At 32.1% G+C, this 15,239-nt stretch overlaps 2 protein-coding genes across 6 annotated transcripts in view; one reads left to right on the top strand and one right to left on the bottom strand.

Moving 5' to 3' along the window:
• LOC148620578 (uncharacterized) overlaps positions 1–9,087 on the bottom strand; it is a 35,754-nt gene extending 26,667 nt beyond the window's left edge. For 4 of the 5 annotated variants that reach the window (XR_015920912.1, XM_088574251.1, XM_088574252.1 and 1 more), the window contains exons 1-11: positions 8,903–9,086; positions 7,673–7,807; positions 7,173–7,328; positions 6,155–6,277; positions 5,572–5,751; positions 4,734–4,868; positions 2,454–2,600; positions 1,879–1,952; positions 1,261–1,417; positions 701–809; positions 136–345 (exon numbers count right to left, since the gene is read on the bottom strand). Coding sequence is in view for 4 of the 5 variants with exons in the window: in XM_088574251.1 (XP_088430377.1) it covers positions 136–345; positions 701–809; positions 1,261–1,417; positions 1,879–1,952; positions 2,454–2,600; positions 4,734–4,868; positions 5,572–5,751; positions 6,155–6,277; positions 7,173–7,328; positions 7,673–7,807; positions 8,903–8,983 (1,507 nt within the window). In the remaining variant the exon portion in view is untranslated. Of the gene's footprint in view, positions 1–135; positions 346–700; positions 810–1,260; positions 1,418–1,878; positions 1,953–2,453; positions 2,601–4,733; positions 4,869–5,571; positions 5,752–6,154; positions 6,278–7,172; positions 7,329–7,672; positions 7,808–8,902 lie in introns of all 5 variants that reach the window. The other variant, XM_088574253.1, reaches the window with a different exon arrangement.
• Positions 9,088–12,908: 3,821 nt separating this feature from the next.
• The window catches only part of LOC148620575 (peroxidase-like protein), a 31,935-nt gene continuing 29,604 nt past the window's right edge, over positions 12,909–15,239 (top strand). The window contains exon 1 of the mRNA XM_088574249.1: positions 12,909–12,946. The gene's annotated coding sequence lies outside the window, so the exon portion shown is untranslated. The remainder of the gene's footprint in view (positions 12,947–15,239) is intronic.

Below are 15,239 nucleotides of genomic sequence, written 5' to 3'. Positions count from 1 at the left end.
TCAATTGAAGATATGATCACATTCTGTAAATACATGAAAAAAACTTATATGTGAGGGTATCAACTTTGATTGTTGTTCCTGAATACTTTAATTCAAATGATCTAATCCTTACATTGATCTTATTATTTATCTTACCTGATACCCCCATGAAGATTTGTGGGTCTGTCATTTCATCCAATACCTGCATCAGATTATTCAACTCAAATGACCATTCCTTCATCAAAAGCTTTACATGTCTGACAGCCATTTTGTCTAACTGATCCCGGGCCATACATAAAACAGCAGGTACTATGTCAGGATCCAGTCGTTCAAGATGGCAGACACATGATCTTATAATTCTAACACCTGAAAAGTACAAATGAATTTATTTAAATTTTCTAAAAAAAAAGTACAAGCATCTCTCATAAATAAACTTGGATGGATACAACCTAAAATATCTATAAAGAAAATTGAACTTGGTGAAGAAAAACTTCAAGCAACTATTTAATGGCTGAAGACAAACATGTTATAAATAGCTCTTCATTGAAAAAAAATTATCAATCCCTCTATATAAACTAGAAATACAATACCCTTTAAAAAAAACGAATTAAGTAAATTTTTACATGATTTGCAATTCTTTGGATCACTAAGTGTGATAGACAGACAATATCAAAATGTCCTGCTTTATTTGAAAAGGAGGAGATACAGATATTTTACAAACGCGACTCATCTGTTGAGCTAGCTCCTGCAAAGCTGGCCACTTGACACATCTTGTCTGCGTGATCCTCAAACTCTGACACCAAACTGTCATGTTCATCTAAAGAGTGGTTCTGTAATTTTTAAGAAAGCAAGATATGCTTTCAAATGCAAAATCAACTTCAATAGCCATGAATCAACATACAATGAAGTTATATTTTCACAATGTACATGTATTTTATGGGTCTATCACAAAGCAAAGTATCAGATTACATAAAGAATCTCTAGATCGAGTTTTCCTCAAATTCTTTTTCAACTTGAATTTCAACAAATCAGATGGCTTGAAATAGAAGAATGTCTAAATTTGAGATTAAATTTTCAAACTTAGATTTTTATGAAAATGCAACCTAAGCCAATTAAGTAAGTTTATCAAATACATCAGGTCAATTACATTTTGTTGAAGGGAGAGAATTTTCACCAAGTTTTGTACAAAAGGAAACAGATACATACAATGTATTTACATGCTTTCTTGATCTATAACTGACGTTGTTAAACCCAAAATAACATTTGGACAAAAATACTGACCTGCTTTGCATACATAGCAGCTTTAATCAATCTTTCTATAGGCTCTGTTGTTTCTTTAAAGATATCTACTATTAGATGGAGTAGGCTCATGTTAACATTCTTCTCAAGCTCACAGAACTCATCAATAAACGACTCACAACATTCATAATAGTCTTCTCTGTAATGTCAAAAGAAGGAGCAATATTAAGGCCTATTTGTAGCCCAAAAATAGACAGTGGTTGAATATTGTTATTAATTACAATTCAATTAATAATAAATACATGGAATAATGATGTCAGGGGCAAAACAAAATTCACTGATGCAGTATCTAATCTATGATATCAAAGTTCAACTTGTACAAAAAGTTTAATAAAATAATTTTTATTTTAAAAGATTTATTCTAAATCAATAATAAGGAAGCCTACCGGTATATTCAGTAAACACAAAAATACTGCTTGATACCCTCAAACACAAATTACAATATTTGACAGAGAATACATAGCAAATGTCAATTTTGCAATAAAATCATAAGAGTACATTTGACCATAAGTTTTGCAGTCACAATACAATTTTTTACCTTTAAGAAATATTACTTTACAAATTTTCAAGAAAAACCCCTATATAACATATTTTACCAACCTCATTTTCTGTATATCGGGTCTTTCCTTAAGATTATTGGAAAGAGCCATAACTCTACCTTTCAACTGTAAAATCTGCAAGAAAAAGTCTTTTTAATTCAGAAGTTAAAAAATTCAACCAAACAATATTTAAAAGAATTAAAAAATGAAGATCAAAAACTTCTGAACTAAACCATGAATATACAAGGACCATTAGGTTTCAATAAATATGTCAGGTAAATCGTTTATGGATTTCTAATTTCTTTCATAGATAAAATTGCTTATTGTATGGTACATGTATATCTGTAGTATGTACATGTTAACCCTCCTGCAAGAGGGGGGAGACTTACACAAAACCATTGAAAAATTCAGAATCTCCTACATAAAATTGTAAGATTTGTGGTTTTTAGTTAAAATTATTATATTTCCTATGAAAAAATACTAAATAATTGAATTTTTACATAAAAAATTGGCTTTTACACAAAAATCTCCAACATGAGACATAAACTGTTCTAAAGGTTAACAGGTATGCATGTACACATAGTCAAATACTCAATGGCAAGGTCAATGTACAATTTTCTCATTGATTAAACTGACCCTCTGACAAGTTTTGATGATGAGATTTCTGTGTGTGTCTGTACAAAGATGAGCTACCAACATACTGTGTCTTATAATCCCCTCTGTCCAACTTTCTAGGTCTATATCTAAGTCTTCTCTGTTTTCTACGGACAATGCCTCCATAATCTAAAAATAAAATAAAAAATAGGACATCAATAGAACATTAAATGATACCCCACTACTTAATGGTGAAAAAAGGGGGATGGCAAAATGTTCAAAATGGCCTTATTTGAAAATTAATAATTCTAGATTTTGCTGAAAATCTTATCTTATGTTACTAACTAATTGGGCAAGGTTTAAAAAACAATTCAAGTACCATCTGGAAACTGTTGGGGGATGGTCAGATGAACACTCAACTTATGAAAGGTGTCACATAATACCTCACGTCTCCTGTGGCGGGGTATAAAACTATCAGCAAAAAGAAGCTCAGACAATGATACAATCATCTTAACAACATAGGAAACATGCAGTTGTACACATTGTCTTACTTGATACTTAACATAGGAAACATGCAGTTGTACACATTGTCTTACTTGATACTTAACATAGGAAACATGCAGTTGTACACATTGTCTTACTTGATACTTAACAAAATAGGAAACATGCTGTTGTACACATTGTCTTACTTGATACTTAACAAAATAGGAAACATGCAGTTGTACACATTGTCTTACTTGATACTTAACATAGGAAACATGCAGTTGTACACATTGTCTTACTTGATACTTAACATAGGAAACATGCAGTTGTACACATTGTCTTACTTGATACTTAACATAGGAAACATGCAGTTTTACACATTGTCTTACTTGATACTTAACAAAATAGGAAACATGCAGTTGTACACATTGTCTTACTTGATACTGAACATAGGAAACATGCAGTTGTACACATTGTCTTACTTGATACTTAACATAGGAAACATGCAGTTTTACACATTGTCTTACTTGATACTTAACAAAATAGGAAACATGCTGTTGTACGCATTGTCTTGCTTGATACTTAACATAGGAAACATGCAGTTGTACACATTGTCTTACTTGATACTTAACATAGGAAACATGCAGTTGTACACATTGTCTTACTTGATACTTAACAACACAGGAAACATGCAGTTGTACACATTGTCTTACTTGATACTTAACAACATAGGAAACATGCTGTTGTACACATTGTCTTACTTGATACTTAACATAGGAAACATGCAGTTGTACACATTGTCTTACTTGATACTTAACATAGGAAACATGCAGTTTTACACATTGTCTTACTTGATACTTAACAAAATAGGAAACATGCTGTTGTACACATTGTCTTACTTGATACTTAACATAGGAAACATGCAGTTGTACACATTGTCTTACTTGATACTTAACATAGGAAACATGCAGTTTTACACATTGTCTTACTTGATACTTAACAAAATAGGAAACATGCTGTTGTACGCATTGTCTTGCTTGATACTTAACATAGGAAACATGCAGTTGTACACATTGTCTTACTTGATACTTAACATAGGAAACATGCAGTTGTACACATTGTCTTACTTGATACTTAACATAGGAAACATGCAGTTGTACACATTGTCTTACTTGATACTTAACAACACAGGAAACATGCAGTTGTACACATTGTCTTACTTGATACTTAACAACATAGGAAACATGCTGTTGTACACATTGTCTTACTTGATACTTAACATAGGAAACATGCAGTTTTACACATTGTCTTACTTGATACTTAACATAGGAAACATGCAGTTGTACACACTGTCTTACTTGATACTTAACATAAGAAACATGCAGTTGTACACATTGTCTTGATACTTATCATAGGAAACATGCAGTTGTACACATTGTCTTACTTGATACTTAACATAGGAAACATGCAGTTGTACACATTGTCTTACTTGATACTTAACAACATATGAAACATGCAGTTGTACACATTGTCTTACTTGATACTTAACAACATAGGAAACATGCAGTTGTACACATTGTCTTACTTGATACTTAACAAAATAGGAAACATGCAGTTGTACACATTGTCTTACTTGATACAAGAAGTTGATATCTTATAGTACCCAAAATCACTTACAATATAGGCCCATTTATATAAAGTCACACACCAAATTTGAAATAAATCCATCCTTTGAGAGCCAAGATTTTTGTGACAAATTCTGACAGACATACAGATACAGAAAAGGTGATTCCAATAATATACCATCAACTCATTGAGTGGGTAGTTTTATACCATTACCTGATCAATTTTAGAAACAAAGTAGCCAGGTTCTTCTACATCTAGGTAATCATCTTCTGTAAACTTGTTTTCTACAGCTTCCACAATATCTCTGACAGATGATAATACCTGGTTTATCACATATGATTTACTGACCTGTTGATTTGTAAATAAAAGAAATAAGGACTGATAATGTATCAAAGACATGTAACTTGGAAAACAAACACCAGACATTTTTAAACGATACATGAACAGCTGTGTTTGAGTTCATATTTAGCCTATCCCATTTTTTTGGTGTTAAAATTTCCAAAACTTTACATTTAATAATCACTCAAATTTTTGCCCAAATCCCCAGGATTTTAAATGATAGACCCAAACTACATTGAGAGAATGGAACTGTTTTTCCCCAAAAGATAAGTATCTCCATGGAACTAAATTAAATGTTTTAAATAAGATGTTTTATAAAAAACCCTGAACCACAGACAGTTCAAATCCTAAATGCCATTCTATAATTTTCAATGTTCAGATAATTCAACTTCCTATTAGGTGAAAAAAATCCCAAAATGTGAATATTGATTTATGCAATGAAAAAAAAGTTACATTATTTAAAAAATCTTTGTAATATTTTTCTAATTTACATCTACATGAGCAAGCCTAAATGGTTATTGTCTGTTACATACAATTTAAGAGACTGTCCATGTAGAAACCTGGCAGATCCTATGAAAACCACATTCATTTTTTACAAAAAACATAAGTTTGTGACCTCAAATGGATGAAAATGTTTTGAAAACAAAATTTGGCATGTGCCATCCCCCATTGTCTGGGTCTTCCATGGACACTCTTTTAAAACTAAACATACATGAGCTTGTGAGTTATCTGGGTACTTTATACAGCCCTGTAAAGCTACACTCAAGGATGGAATGGCTTTCTTCAGTAAGTTCAGAGCAGTGATAATTCTCTCCCTCTGTCTCTCTCTACACAAATCTTTCTGTCTTTTGTTTGCCATTGTTGTTAAAACAGAGGCACAATCTGTGAAATTCTGAAAAAGTTGATATTAAAAGTGATTAGTTTATGCAATGTTAGTCTACTTATAAACATTGATTATTCTTAAAGTTATTATCTTATACAATGTTATTTACAGCATGATAGAGTTTGTTTACATTTACAAGAAAGCAAAAGAGACGGAACGTAATATTTGTTTTTCTTTCTAGTGAGTCATTAAATGAGACAACAGAAAGATTTAATCCAGAACACTAAACCCAATGATCCTAAGGAAAAGTTTCCAGTGTATATGTGGTGAATGCTAACAGTAATAAACACAAAATAGTGAAGAATATATAAAAAAAATGACAATAACTATTAACAAGCCTTTTCAAGATCATACAGTAAATGACAATGAAGAGTAGTATTTATTTTCCCCTCCAAATGGCTCCACAATATACCTTAAACAGTGCTAACAAATCAGCCATGTTGTCTACATTACTCAGCTGTCCTACTGTGGTCGTTACATTGTGGGCAACAGTAACAATCTTCCTTACTTCATAGTCATCTGATACTAGTAATACCTTAAAAGAATATGATTATCTTATCTGAATAATATAATGCCATAATATCAAGATGTTATTTAGTGCAAGTGCTGCAGTAATGTACAAGTTCTTTGATGGCATACTACACATCATGACTGAATGATTGTATATGTACCTTAAACATCTATATCTGTCCACAGTCAGATGTTGGTCATTAATGTGTCTTCCTGTCATTATTTGACATCCTAATTTATTTTGAAGGAGTGTTATCATTCTGTTACCATGGACTTTATTACTTTTTGTTGTTGGGGCATTACAGAGCTTACTTAAAGGTGTATTTACACTTTCAGACCTATTGGTGATCTCTGTAGTCACTATTTTTATAAAGGCTTTACGATGGTGCATTAGTGGCATTTCACCATACATGTATCTATCCCTTTACATCTACATGTATTTTATGCATTTCTGATAAAAGGAACATATCTTACTTTGTACTAGATTTGTTAAGTGCTAGCTCAGACAGTATGCACAAAACAGCAGATAGGAACTTGAAAATATGTCAATCACTTGGGACACATTACCAATATTATAAATCCGAGCATTTCAGGTAAAATAGAAAAAAAATTCAGGTCTATTACAGATACAAGGTGATAGATCCTTTGGACTGTGATATATCAGGGTGATTTGTCTGGGTGGTTTTTCCAATCATTGTGTTGGGGGCAAGGCTAGTAATACAACGAGTTATTTGAGTAGACCAAATTCTCAAATATAAACCTCAGGTTTTTAATATAAAAGTTGAAAGGTTAACTTGTGATCATACCTTCAAATTAAAGTTGAAAGGTTAACTTGTGATCATACCTTCATTGTAAAGTTGAAAGGTTAACTTGTGATCATACCTCCATAGTAAAGTTGAAAGGTTAACTTGTGATCATACCTTCATAGTAGCTTGTAGAACATTTTTGGCAGCAGTTATTACTTTGTTCTTATTCTCTTTATCTGGTAAAACTGTCACCCTCTGTGATGCTATGTATAGTTCACTGCTGGATAAATCTAGAATCTCACAGGCACTGGCCATATTACATTTCAATTCCTGAAATAAATATGAAGGACTCATTTATTCTTAACAACAACTCACAATAACACCTGTTCAGTTCAAACCTATTTGAGATGAATATTTCAGTTGGTTAAGGCCAAACATGATTTTATTAAGGCCATGGAAAAAGCAAAAAGGAGAAGGACTGTTAAAAAAGAGTGAAAAGAATTGGTGATAACATGGGGTGAAGCAAACTTTTTTGGCAAATAATGTGCTGAATGGAGAGACCCTGTGTTGATCTTATGCTCTAATGGGAGCATAGAGAAAACATAGACAGGTATTGGAAAAGCAAAAATTGGCATAATGGTAAGTAAAAATGCAATAAAAACTATAAAACCAACATCATCTGAAGTTTTGGCTGCCCTGTCCTTTCCAATAACCACCAATCTTTCAGCGGCCTGCATGACAACTTCAGCACACGGTCCCATATCATTCTGTATGCCATCTGAATGGTCAAGTATTATCAAAAGGGAGATCTGAAGATATACAAAGACATAAAACCTACATTGTGCATGTAACAATACATTCGACGGTAAAAAATTCAGTAGCATGCAGATAACTGATATGCAACATTTACAAGTACTACACATTCACCTAAACATTGTACATGTGCAAGTAATAAATACAAGACATACATGTACATGTATTTACATTTTACATGTTAATGACAACAGAGCATGATCTGTATTTCTCAAACTACATATATGTACCTTGATATCATGACAACACAATGAAAAGTCGAACTCAGATTTGATTGGGCTAAGCAGCTTTAATACTACATTTTAATCGAACATGAACTTATATTTCTTCAGGAACATTTCAGGTTTCACATGTCTCATATTGCAAGTACATGTACAAATGTAAACTAACTTGGAAGGTTTTGTTTTAATTTGGGACAAATGCATTCATTTTAGAAACAAGGACTATCAATTTTACATATCATTTCTGTCTCTGGTCTAACCCAGATAATCATGATGCTTGCTGGGTCTTTATTATGCCCTTTGCCGTCCCCCACTTACTACTGATGTACATGTAAAATGACCAATTAAACTTGGCAAGAAGATAAATGACATGAAGTCTTATTTGTTGAAAATGGAACCTGACACTTTTGCTTTGAACTTTGCTCATACTTAAGGCCACTGCCTTCCTTCTATTACTGTAAAAAAAATCCTCCTAATTAAGCCTAGGTACACTACAGTACCATAATTCTAATTGGACAACATTCAATTATAAAAACTTCCCTAGTGAACGTCGAGATTATCTACTGGTCATAGAGTAGATCTTGCCTAGACAGAAGCTGTCCTCGCCAATCTACTCACCACAATTTTCTTCCTCTGACCTCAGACTCAGTGAAAATAGCTAATTCTTACTCTTAGTGAGATAAATATCAGCAATATGTTGGACATTTTTTTTCATAGACTTTTGGCATGAACTTGTTTAACAGGAAAGGACGAAAAATCTGCAGGCGAGAACTACTCTTTGACTATAAAAATTTATAGTACTGCAGTAAACTAGGGAGTAGGGCCTACTTTTTAACTTGCTTCAGCATGTTTCTGCAAAATTTATAATACCTGAGATGCAATGGGTGCAAGAACGCGTTCGATAGATTTTGTTTGGACAAGATTGGACAGAAGTCCACATGTAACTTCCATTTAATCTGAAATATCACTAGAATGAATGAGTTAATGACACATTCAAATTCAACATCTGCTACATTTTCAAAACATTCGAGAGTTTTCATCTATGTCATAGTATAATATCCGAAATCACAACAATTACGAATGGAAAATGGAAAGTAGGACAAAGTCGGTCCATAATCGATTCGTCCCATTTCCGTACTTACTTTTTTAAATGTAAACTTAAATTCTATATCAAGCCCATATTTATTCCAGTATGAAAAATTCTACTATACAAAACCCTTTAGAAGTTTTACCTCCAAAAAGAGATCTGTCTGAAGTTCATAAGGGAGCAACCATTTGATTTCTTTTGGGGGGGGGTGGGGGGGGTGGGGGGGGGGGGGTGGCGGTTATGATCAAAATTTCGACCCTGTCTTTTTATTTTGAGAACATTAAGGTCCAGTGGATGTTTTAATTCTCCATTTTTTTAATGTAAACAAACAAAAATATTATGGCAACAATATAGATCCTGCCTTTTATTATGTCTTATGGCATGGCCTGTTTTTTTTTAATTCTGGAACATTTCAATCCTGCCTTTTTATTTCAAACTTGATCCTAGACCCCCTCAAAACTAATTCGTAATTCCCTTAGTTTATACATGAGTTTCAGGCATCCAGACGCCCGTCGTCATTAAATATACATTATTTGCTTTGATTTCGATGCTTTGCTATATTTCCTGATATGTTTTGAATTTGCACGCATTGTTTCATGTATCGTGTTTTAAAAGTTATCATGTGTTCGGTTAAATGCTAACAAGAGCTTATGTTTGAAGCTGCATTATCTGCCAAATTTGTTCTCATTTGATTCTGCTGAATTTTGCTGATTCAATGCAATAAGGTAGTAGTAATGCAATTGAAGCAATAAATGCCGATAATACCAACAGAATATTGTGAAAACAACGTTTTTAAAATCAGAGAAGATCGATAGCTCTGACCTAATTATTTTTCGCCATTACTACCGAAGATCGCCGACTGGACATCCCAGGTTTAAAAATACTTTAACCTTTGTAAAAAAAAAATAACAATAAGGGATACACAGGTATAAGCACGTGTCTTGTTTTCATTTCATTTCATCTACTTCTTGATTAGTTTTCAAATAAACAATGACCATATTTGAGCCACATTATGTCACGATAGGTAAATTTCAAAAGGATCCTTGCGTTATATTCGAACTTTTTTTCTTTTACTGCTGGAGTCGGTCTTCCTTACCGTTGAATAACCACTTTCGCTTTGCAATCAGATTTGTTATTAAAGAGGCGACCCTTACAGCACATGCGCGGATTAAGGTCACAAGAAGTCACAGCATACAGATTTATCTAGATAGAATTTTTGTCTTGCAAGACAATAAATATACAGACACCTATTCCATGTATTTAATGCATATATTTGTGGATATCAAATGAAGTTATACAGGAAAGTTACTGTTTAGTAGAAATAATTCAAAGTTAAGGTATATTTCAACAGAAACAAAAATTTACCAAAATGACCGCTAATGTAGTTTTAATGTTACATACATGCCGAATCCAAGTAAATTCTGTTGATCCTAGTCTAACAGACAGAGGATGTGATCACAAATAAACGGTATTAATGGTAAAGTGGCAATTGGTATAGTGTACCGATGGTACACACGGTACCATTAAACTGTGAACAGTATGGTACACACGGTACCACTAAACTGTGAACAGTATGGTACACACGGTACCATTAAACTGTGAACAGTATGGTACACACGGTACCACTAAACTGTGAACAGTATGGTACACACGGTACCATTAAACTGTGAACAGTAATTTAGTACCATTGGTAACATATTTTACCATTGGTACCATTTCTGTCGTGACAGTACCATCATGCAGTGGAATATTTTGCAATTAGTGCCATTGTTTACCCAGAGACATAATACACAATTCATCTGGTTTACCATTGTTATCCATCTAAAGGTGGCGAGCTCATTATCAAGTGCAATTGCATTGTTAATATGTAGCAAAACAACAACTTTGCTATTATTATTACCTTAATTTTATATGGAATGTTTTGTGGTTTCAAAGAAGGTACTTTTTAGCTATAACTAGTATAATTACTGACTAATGGAAAGGACGGGGAAATTGTGTCCCCGTATTAAAATTGTGTTTGTTTGTTTGTTTGGTGGGGTTTAACGCCCGAGCAGCAATATTTCAGCTATATTCAGGCGATGAACAGAAGTTGGTGATAAAATGAACATGAAATTTAAAATTGTGTATATAGTTCCTTGTTCATATCCAACAGACATAATTTTTCCTTAGATACCTTGTACTAAACTTGCGGCCATCAGTTTATTTTCTGTCATTCGCGTGTTTGTAAAACATAACGGTCGACCTGAATAATTAGCTACCAATAGGATTTTCCATAGGAAAACAATGGTACCAATGGTATTTTTTGTTCACCATAAGTTATTGTATTTTCAAAGTTAACTCCCTTTGTAGAGAAGCATGTTGTAATTGAGATAACTGGTCTGTATCACATATACCCTGTATATCTAGCAAATTGACATTGTAATTTTTATTATTTAAAATAATGATTACATTTTGAAAATTTAAAACAAGAAAAATCTACGAGAAATTAACTTCAGCCTATTCTCTTTACGGAAATAATCCTTGTTTCGAAAACTGTTCACTGTATCAACCACAGAAGAACTTAATTATGTTGACCAAGTATAATAGTGATAGTACTCGATTTATTATTACACCGAGAAAGTGGCTTGCAGTCTTCATACTAAAATTTCTGACAATGACTTTGATTTTCATATTATCAATTTTCCATTCCTAGATGGTGATATTCCTGAAGCACCCACCAAAACTTTAATGCAAAAAGCAGGTTCTTCATTAAAAGTGGAATTGCTCATCCGGACTTTTACGAAAATAAATATTCTGTGAAGCACAATTTATCAAACAAAACGTATGGGTTTATCAAGTGCCCTTAATAGATTTATTCGTGAAGGATATGATTTTCAAATTACATTGTTTACGGTCTATATTCGTTGACACCTTTTTTTCCGGAAATAATAATTGCATCCCTAACTGCAACACTTAAAGTAATTTCTTTATCGAATCTTGCCTCTTTAGTATTTGACGAATTGAAGTGATCGATTATTTCTAATACAGGGAGTTCTGATTGTATGGTCATTTTTTAATATGTTATGAGCAAGCTTTCAGAAACTGCATCATTCTTTAAGTGGATATATGGTGTATGTTGAGGTATTTCATGGAGAGTATTGGGTGTATCATTTGGTGATTTTTATGGTGCGTTTGCTTGTGTTTCGGTTTAATTTTGACCTTACATAAAAATGGGGTGGTTAATTCGTTATAAAACTAGTTTCTTCACATCGCAGATCTCGTCATATCTCGTCAATAGTTAGGAGATTGTGTTTTTGCGTCGTAATATTGTTCTGTTCTCCATCTGCACTGAATGTTTAGAATGTTTAGAATGTTTTTGTAGTATATTTATGAGTTTAGAATATTTCTTTTGTTTCTGAGTACTTTAAACACTTTTCTATGATCCTCAGTCCCCAATCGTTCATTAGCTTCTCCCCCTTTTAATGTGTTACATTCTCGCATGCATACTGAGTGACACGTAATGGAATATTCTATAGCTTAATTAAGTTTACTTGCAAAGGTGGAAATCGCCAGAACAATTAGAGGAGACAGGAAAACCTGTCTATGAAAAATGTGATTAAAAAGCTGCGATTTAAAAACTCTCGCTGTCAATTTAGTCACTTGAAGATCACTACACATACATTCTAACAGCAACTTTGACCTTAGAACAGCAGCAAAGACAGATATCCATGTTGTTCTTCACGTTTAAAACAAGTCATAAAAGAAACCGAATTTGTAAAAGGAAATGTCGATATAAAAGTACAACCCAGTATAACATCAGAGCCCTTACTAACTGGAAAGAAGGCACGGTAAGTAGACTTTCATTTAGTTTGTGCTTGGACTTTTGTATTTTTGTAGAATTTTATGGAATAGACATGCAACATAATCTTAGTTTTAGTTTTACAAGTCAATGCCATATATTTTTATATCAATATTCTCGAGTCGCACATTTCAACGTTTACAACATTAAAAGCACAAAACCCGAGAACTTGGATTTATATAAAAATGACCTCCAATAAGATCACGTTAAAACAGATATTATAATAATATTTTCTGTTTAGAACTAGCAAATGTTTAAAAATTTACTAAAATAAATTGAGTATTTTTTTTTTATATTTTCCTTCATGAATAAGGAAAATTCTAAATAGCTATCTGAGTTTTAGAAATTAAGGATGTTCGCTGCTTTATTCAGGAATAACAAGGATTTCTAAGGCTTGTAATACTTTTAAGATCTTTCACACCAGCACAATATAAGAACAAAAATAGATGGGTCAATGTGTTCGTTTTACAGACACAAGCATTTGAAATTATGATGTGGAAAAGCATTTCTCTAAATTTTCCATAGGGTTTGTCTTAGTAGGATTTAACTGTTAAAACACTGATAAAATAAGAAGGATTTCATAAAAACTTCACAATAACATTTTAATGTATGTTTGAAAATTAAGGAAAGGAAAGTAGGCGCCCCGGGCAAAAATATCAATGATGAAATGGATCAAACCAGAGAAGTCCGAAAATTTTACCATGACAAGCGAACATCCTTTTTTCCTCGTTATTCATATTATACTATGTAACACATGGAAAGAAATACAAAAATGTATGAGTAAATTTTAAGTCGTTTAGTGAAAAGAGTTGTTCCAATAGCCAAAGTTTTATCTCAAACCGCTTGAGTTGGTTAAAAATTTTATTCCGCAGAACTTTTCTGCACCATATTGTTAAGTTTATTAAAAAAAAAAAGAAAAGCAAATAAAACTACACAGAGTTAACAATTACGACAAGATAAAAGATTCTTTCTTTGATATATTTATTGACAAATTTTTATTTAGTGGACGAGAATAGATTTAGTTTTCTATTTTCGAATTAAAGTTTATAAATATCTTGAAATTATTTCAAATAAAATAGCATGTTAAAGTGTGCTTCACTTTTTAAATTATATAACTCAATTTTACATTTAAATTTATTGCTTTAAGTCTTTGATCGGATCTGACAATGTTAAGATTTATTATTATTGCATGAACTTATTGTGTCATTGCAACTTATGTACAATTATATATACATCTAAGGTCATCTTTTAATTGTGACAAATATAATTTTTACAGGGAGAATAGTTTATTGAATTCATATATTTGAAAGAGATTTTAGGCTTTTTGCAATTGATATCTTACGATAATTGAACAATTTAGTATTATTATCCGACTTTGATGGAAAGTTTGTGATGTATAGTGACCTAAATATGAAAAAAAATGCTTAATGCAAAGGCGAATATCATTAAACGTGAATAAGATTTGTGGAATGATTTGTAAAACTAAGACTTTTGTTATGAAAGCGTAGTTAAAATAGATATTCTCCACCGTTTGAAGTTCACTTATAGCTGAAGTATATCTATATACATGTATATTAGTGTGTCTATGTTTCTTTGTTTTTCAATTTAAATTTAACCTATCAATTAATTGGTAAAATAAACTTGTATTCTCGTTCAGTTCTGTCACAGCATTTCATTTAGAGTTCATTAACTTAAACTGTTTGTAAAAATATTCTGTTTGAATATCCACTAAAATAAAATTTGAAAAAAGAAGAAATGTTATACAAGGTTGTAGAAATCTAAATTCTTCGATTTTTATCACTCATCGTACGATAATGTATGTTAACACAGATAACGTGATGACCTTTAGAACATTAAACATGAGAACACAAAATTGAACACACACTGAAGGAAATACATCAATGATTTCATGCTTGAATTCTCAAATCTTGTTAACGTCATAAAAAACCTTTTAGATTACAACAAAATAGTCCAATTTCCTATGTCACATTTCTGGTGCCAAAATTTAAAAAGCAAATTTAAAAACACGAAACATTGCCTAGTCACAAATACAAAAATACCAGTATTTCTAATATTGCAATATCACATAACAAAATTTGGTCTATGAGATGATGGACGATTTTTTTAACCAATCAGAATAAAAATTACAATGGTCAAAGACCTCCTTATGTTGAAAAATCTAGGAGGCCGTAAAGTTAGATTGTGTTCTCATAACCTGTCAACAGGAAAGTGAAAACATATTTCTATCCTAATCAATAATAGAAAATGCATTTCCTATACAT

Source organism: Perna viridis, chromosome 3, assembly GCF_037379345.1.
Source record: "Perna viridis isolate PV_CMFRI_1.1 ecotype Kerala chromosome 3, ASM3737934v1, whole genome shotgun sequence".
NCBI classification, from domain to species: domain Eukaryota; kingdom Metazoa; phylum Mollusca; class Bivalvia; order Mytilida; family Mytilidae; genus Perna; species Perna viridis.
Note: the sequence above shows the minus strand (reverse complement) of the source record. Positions and strands in the feature narration are given on the sequence as shown.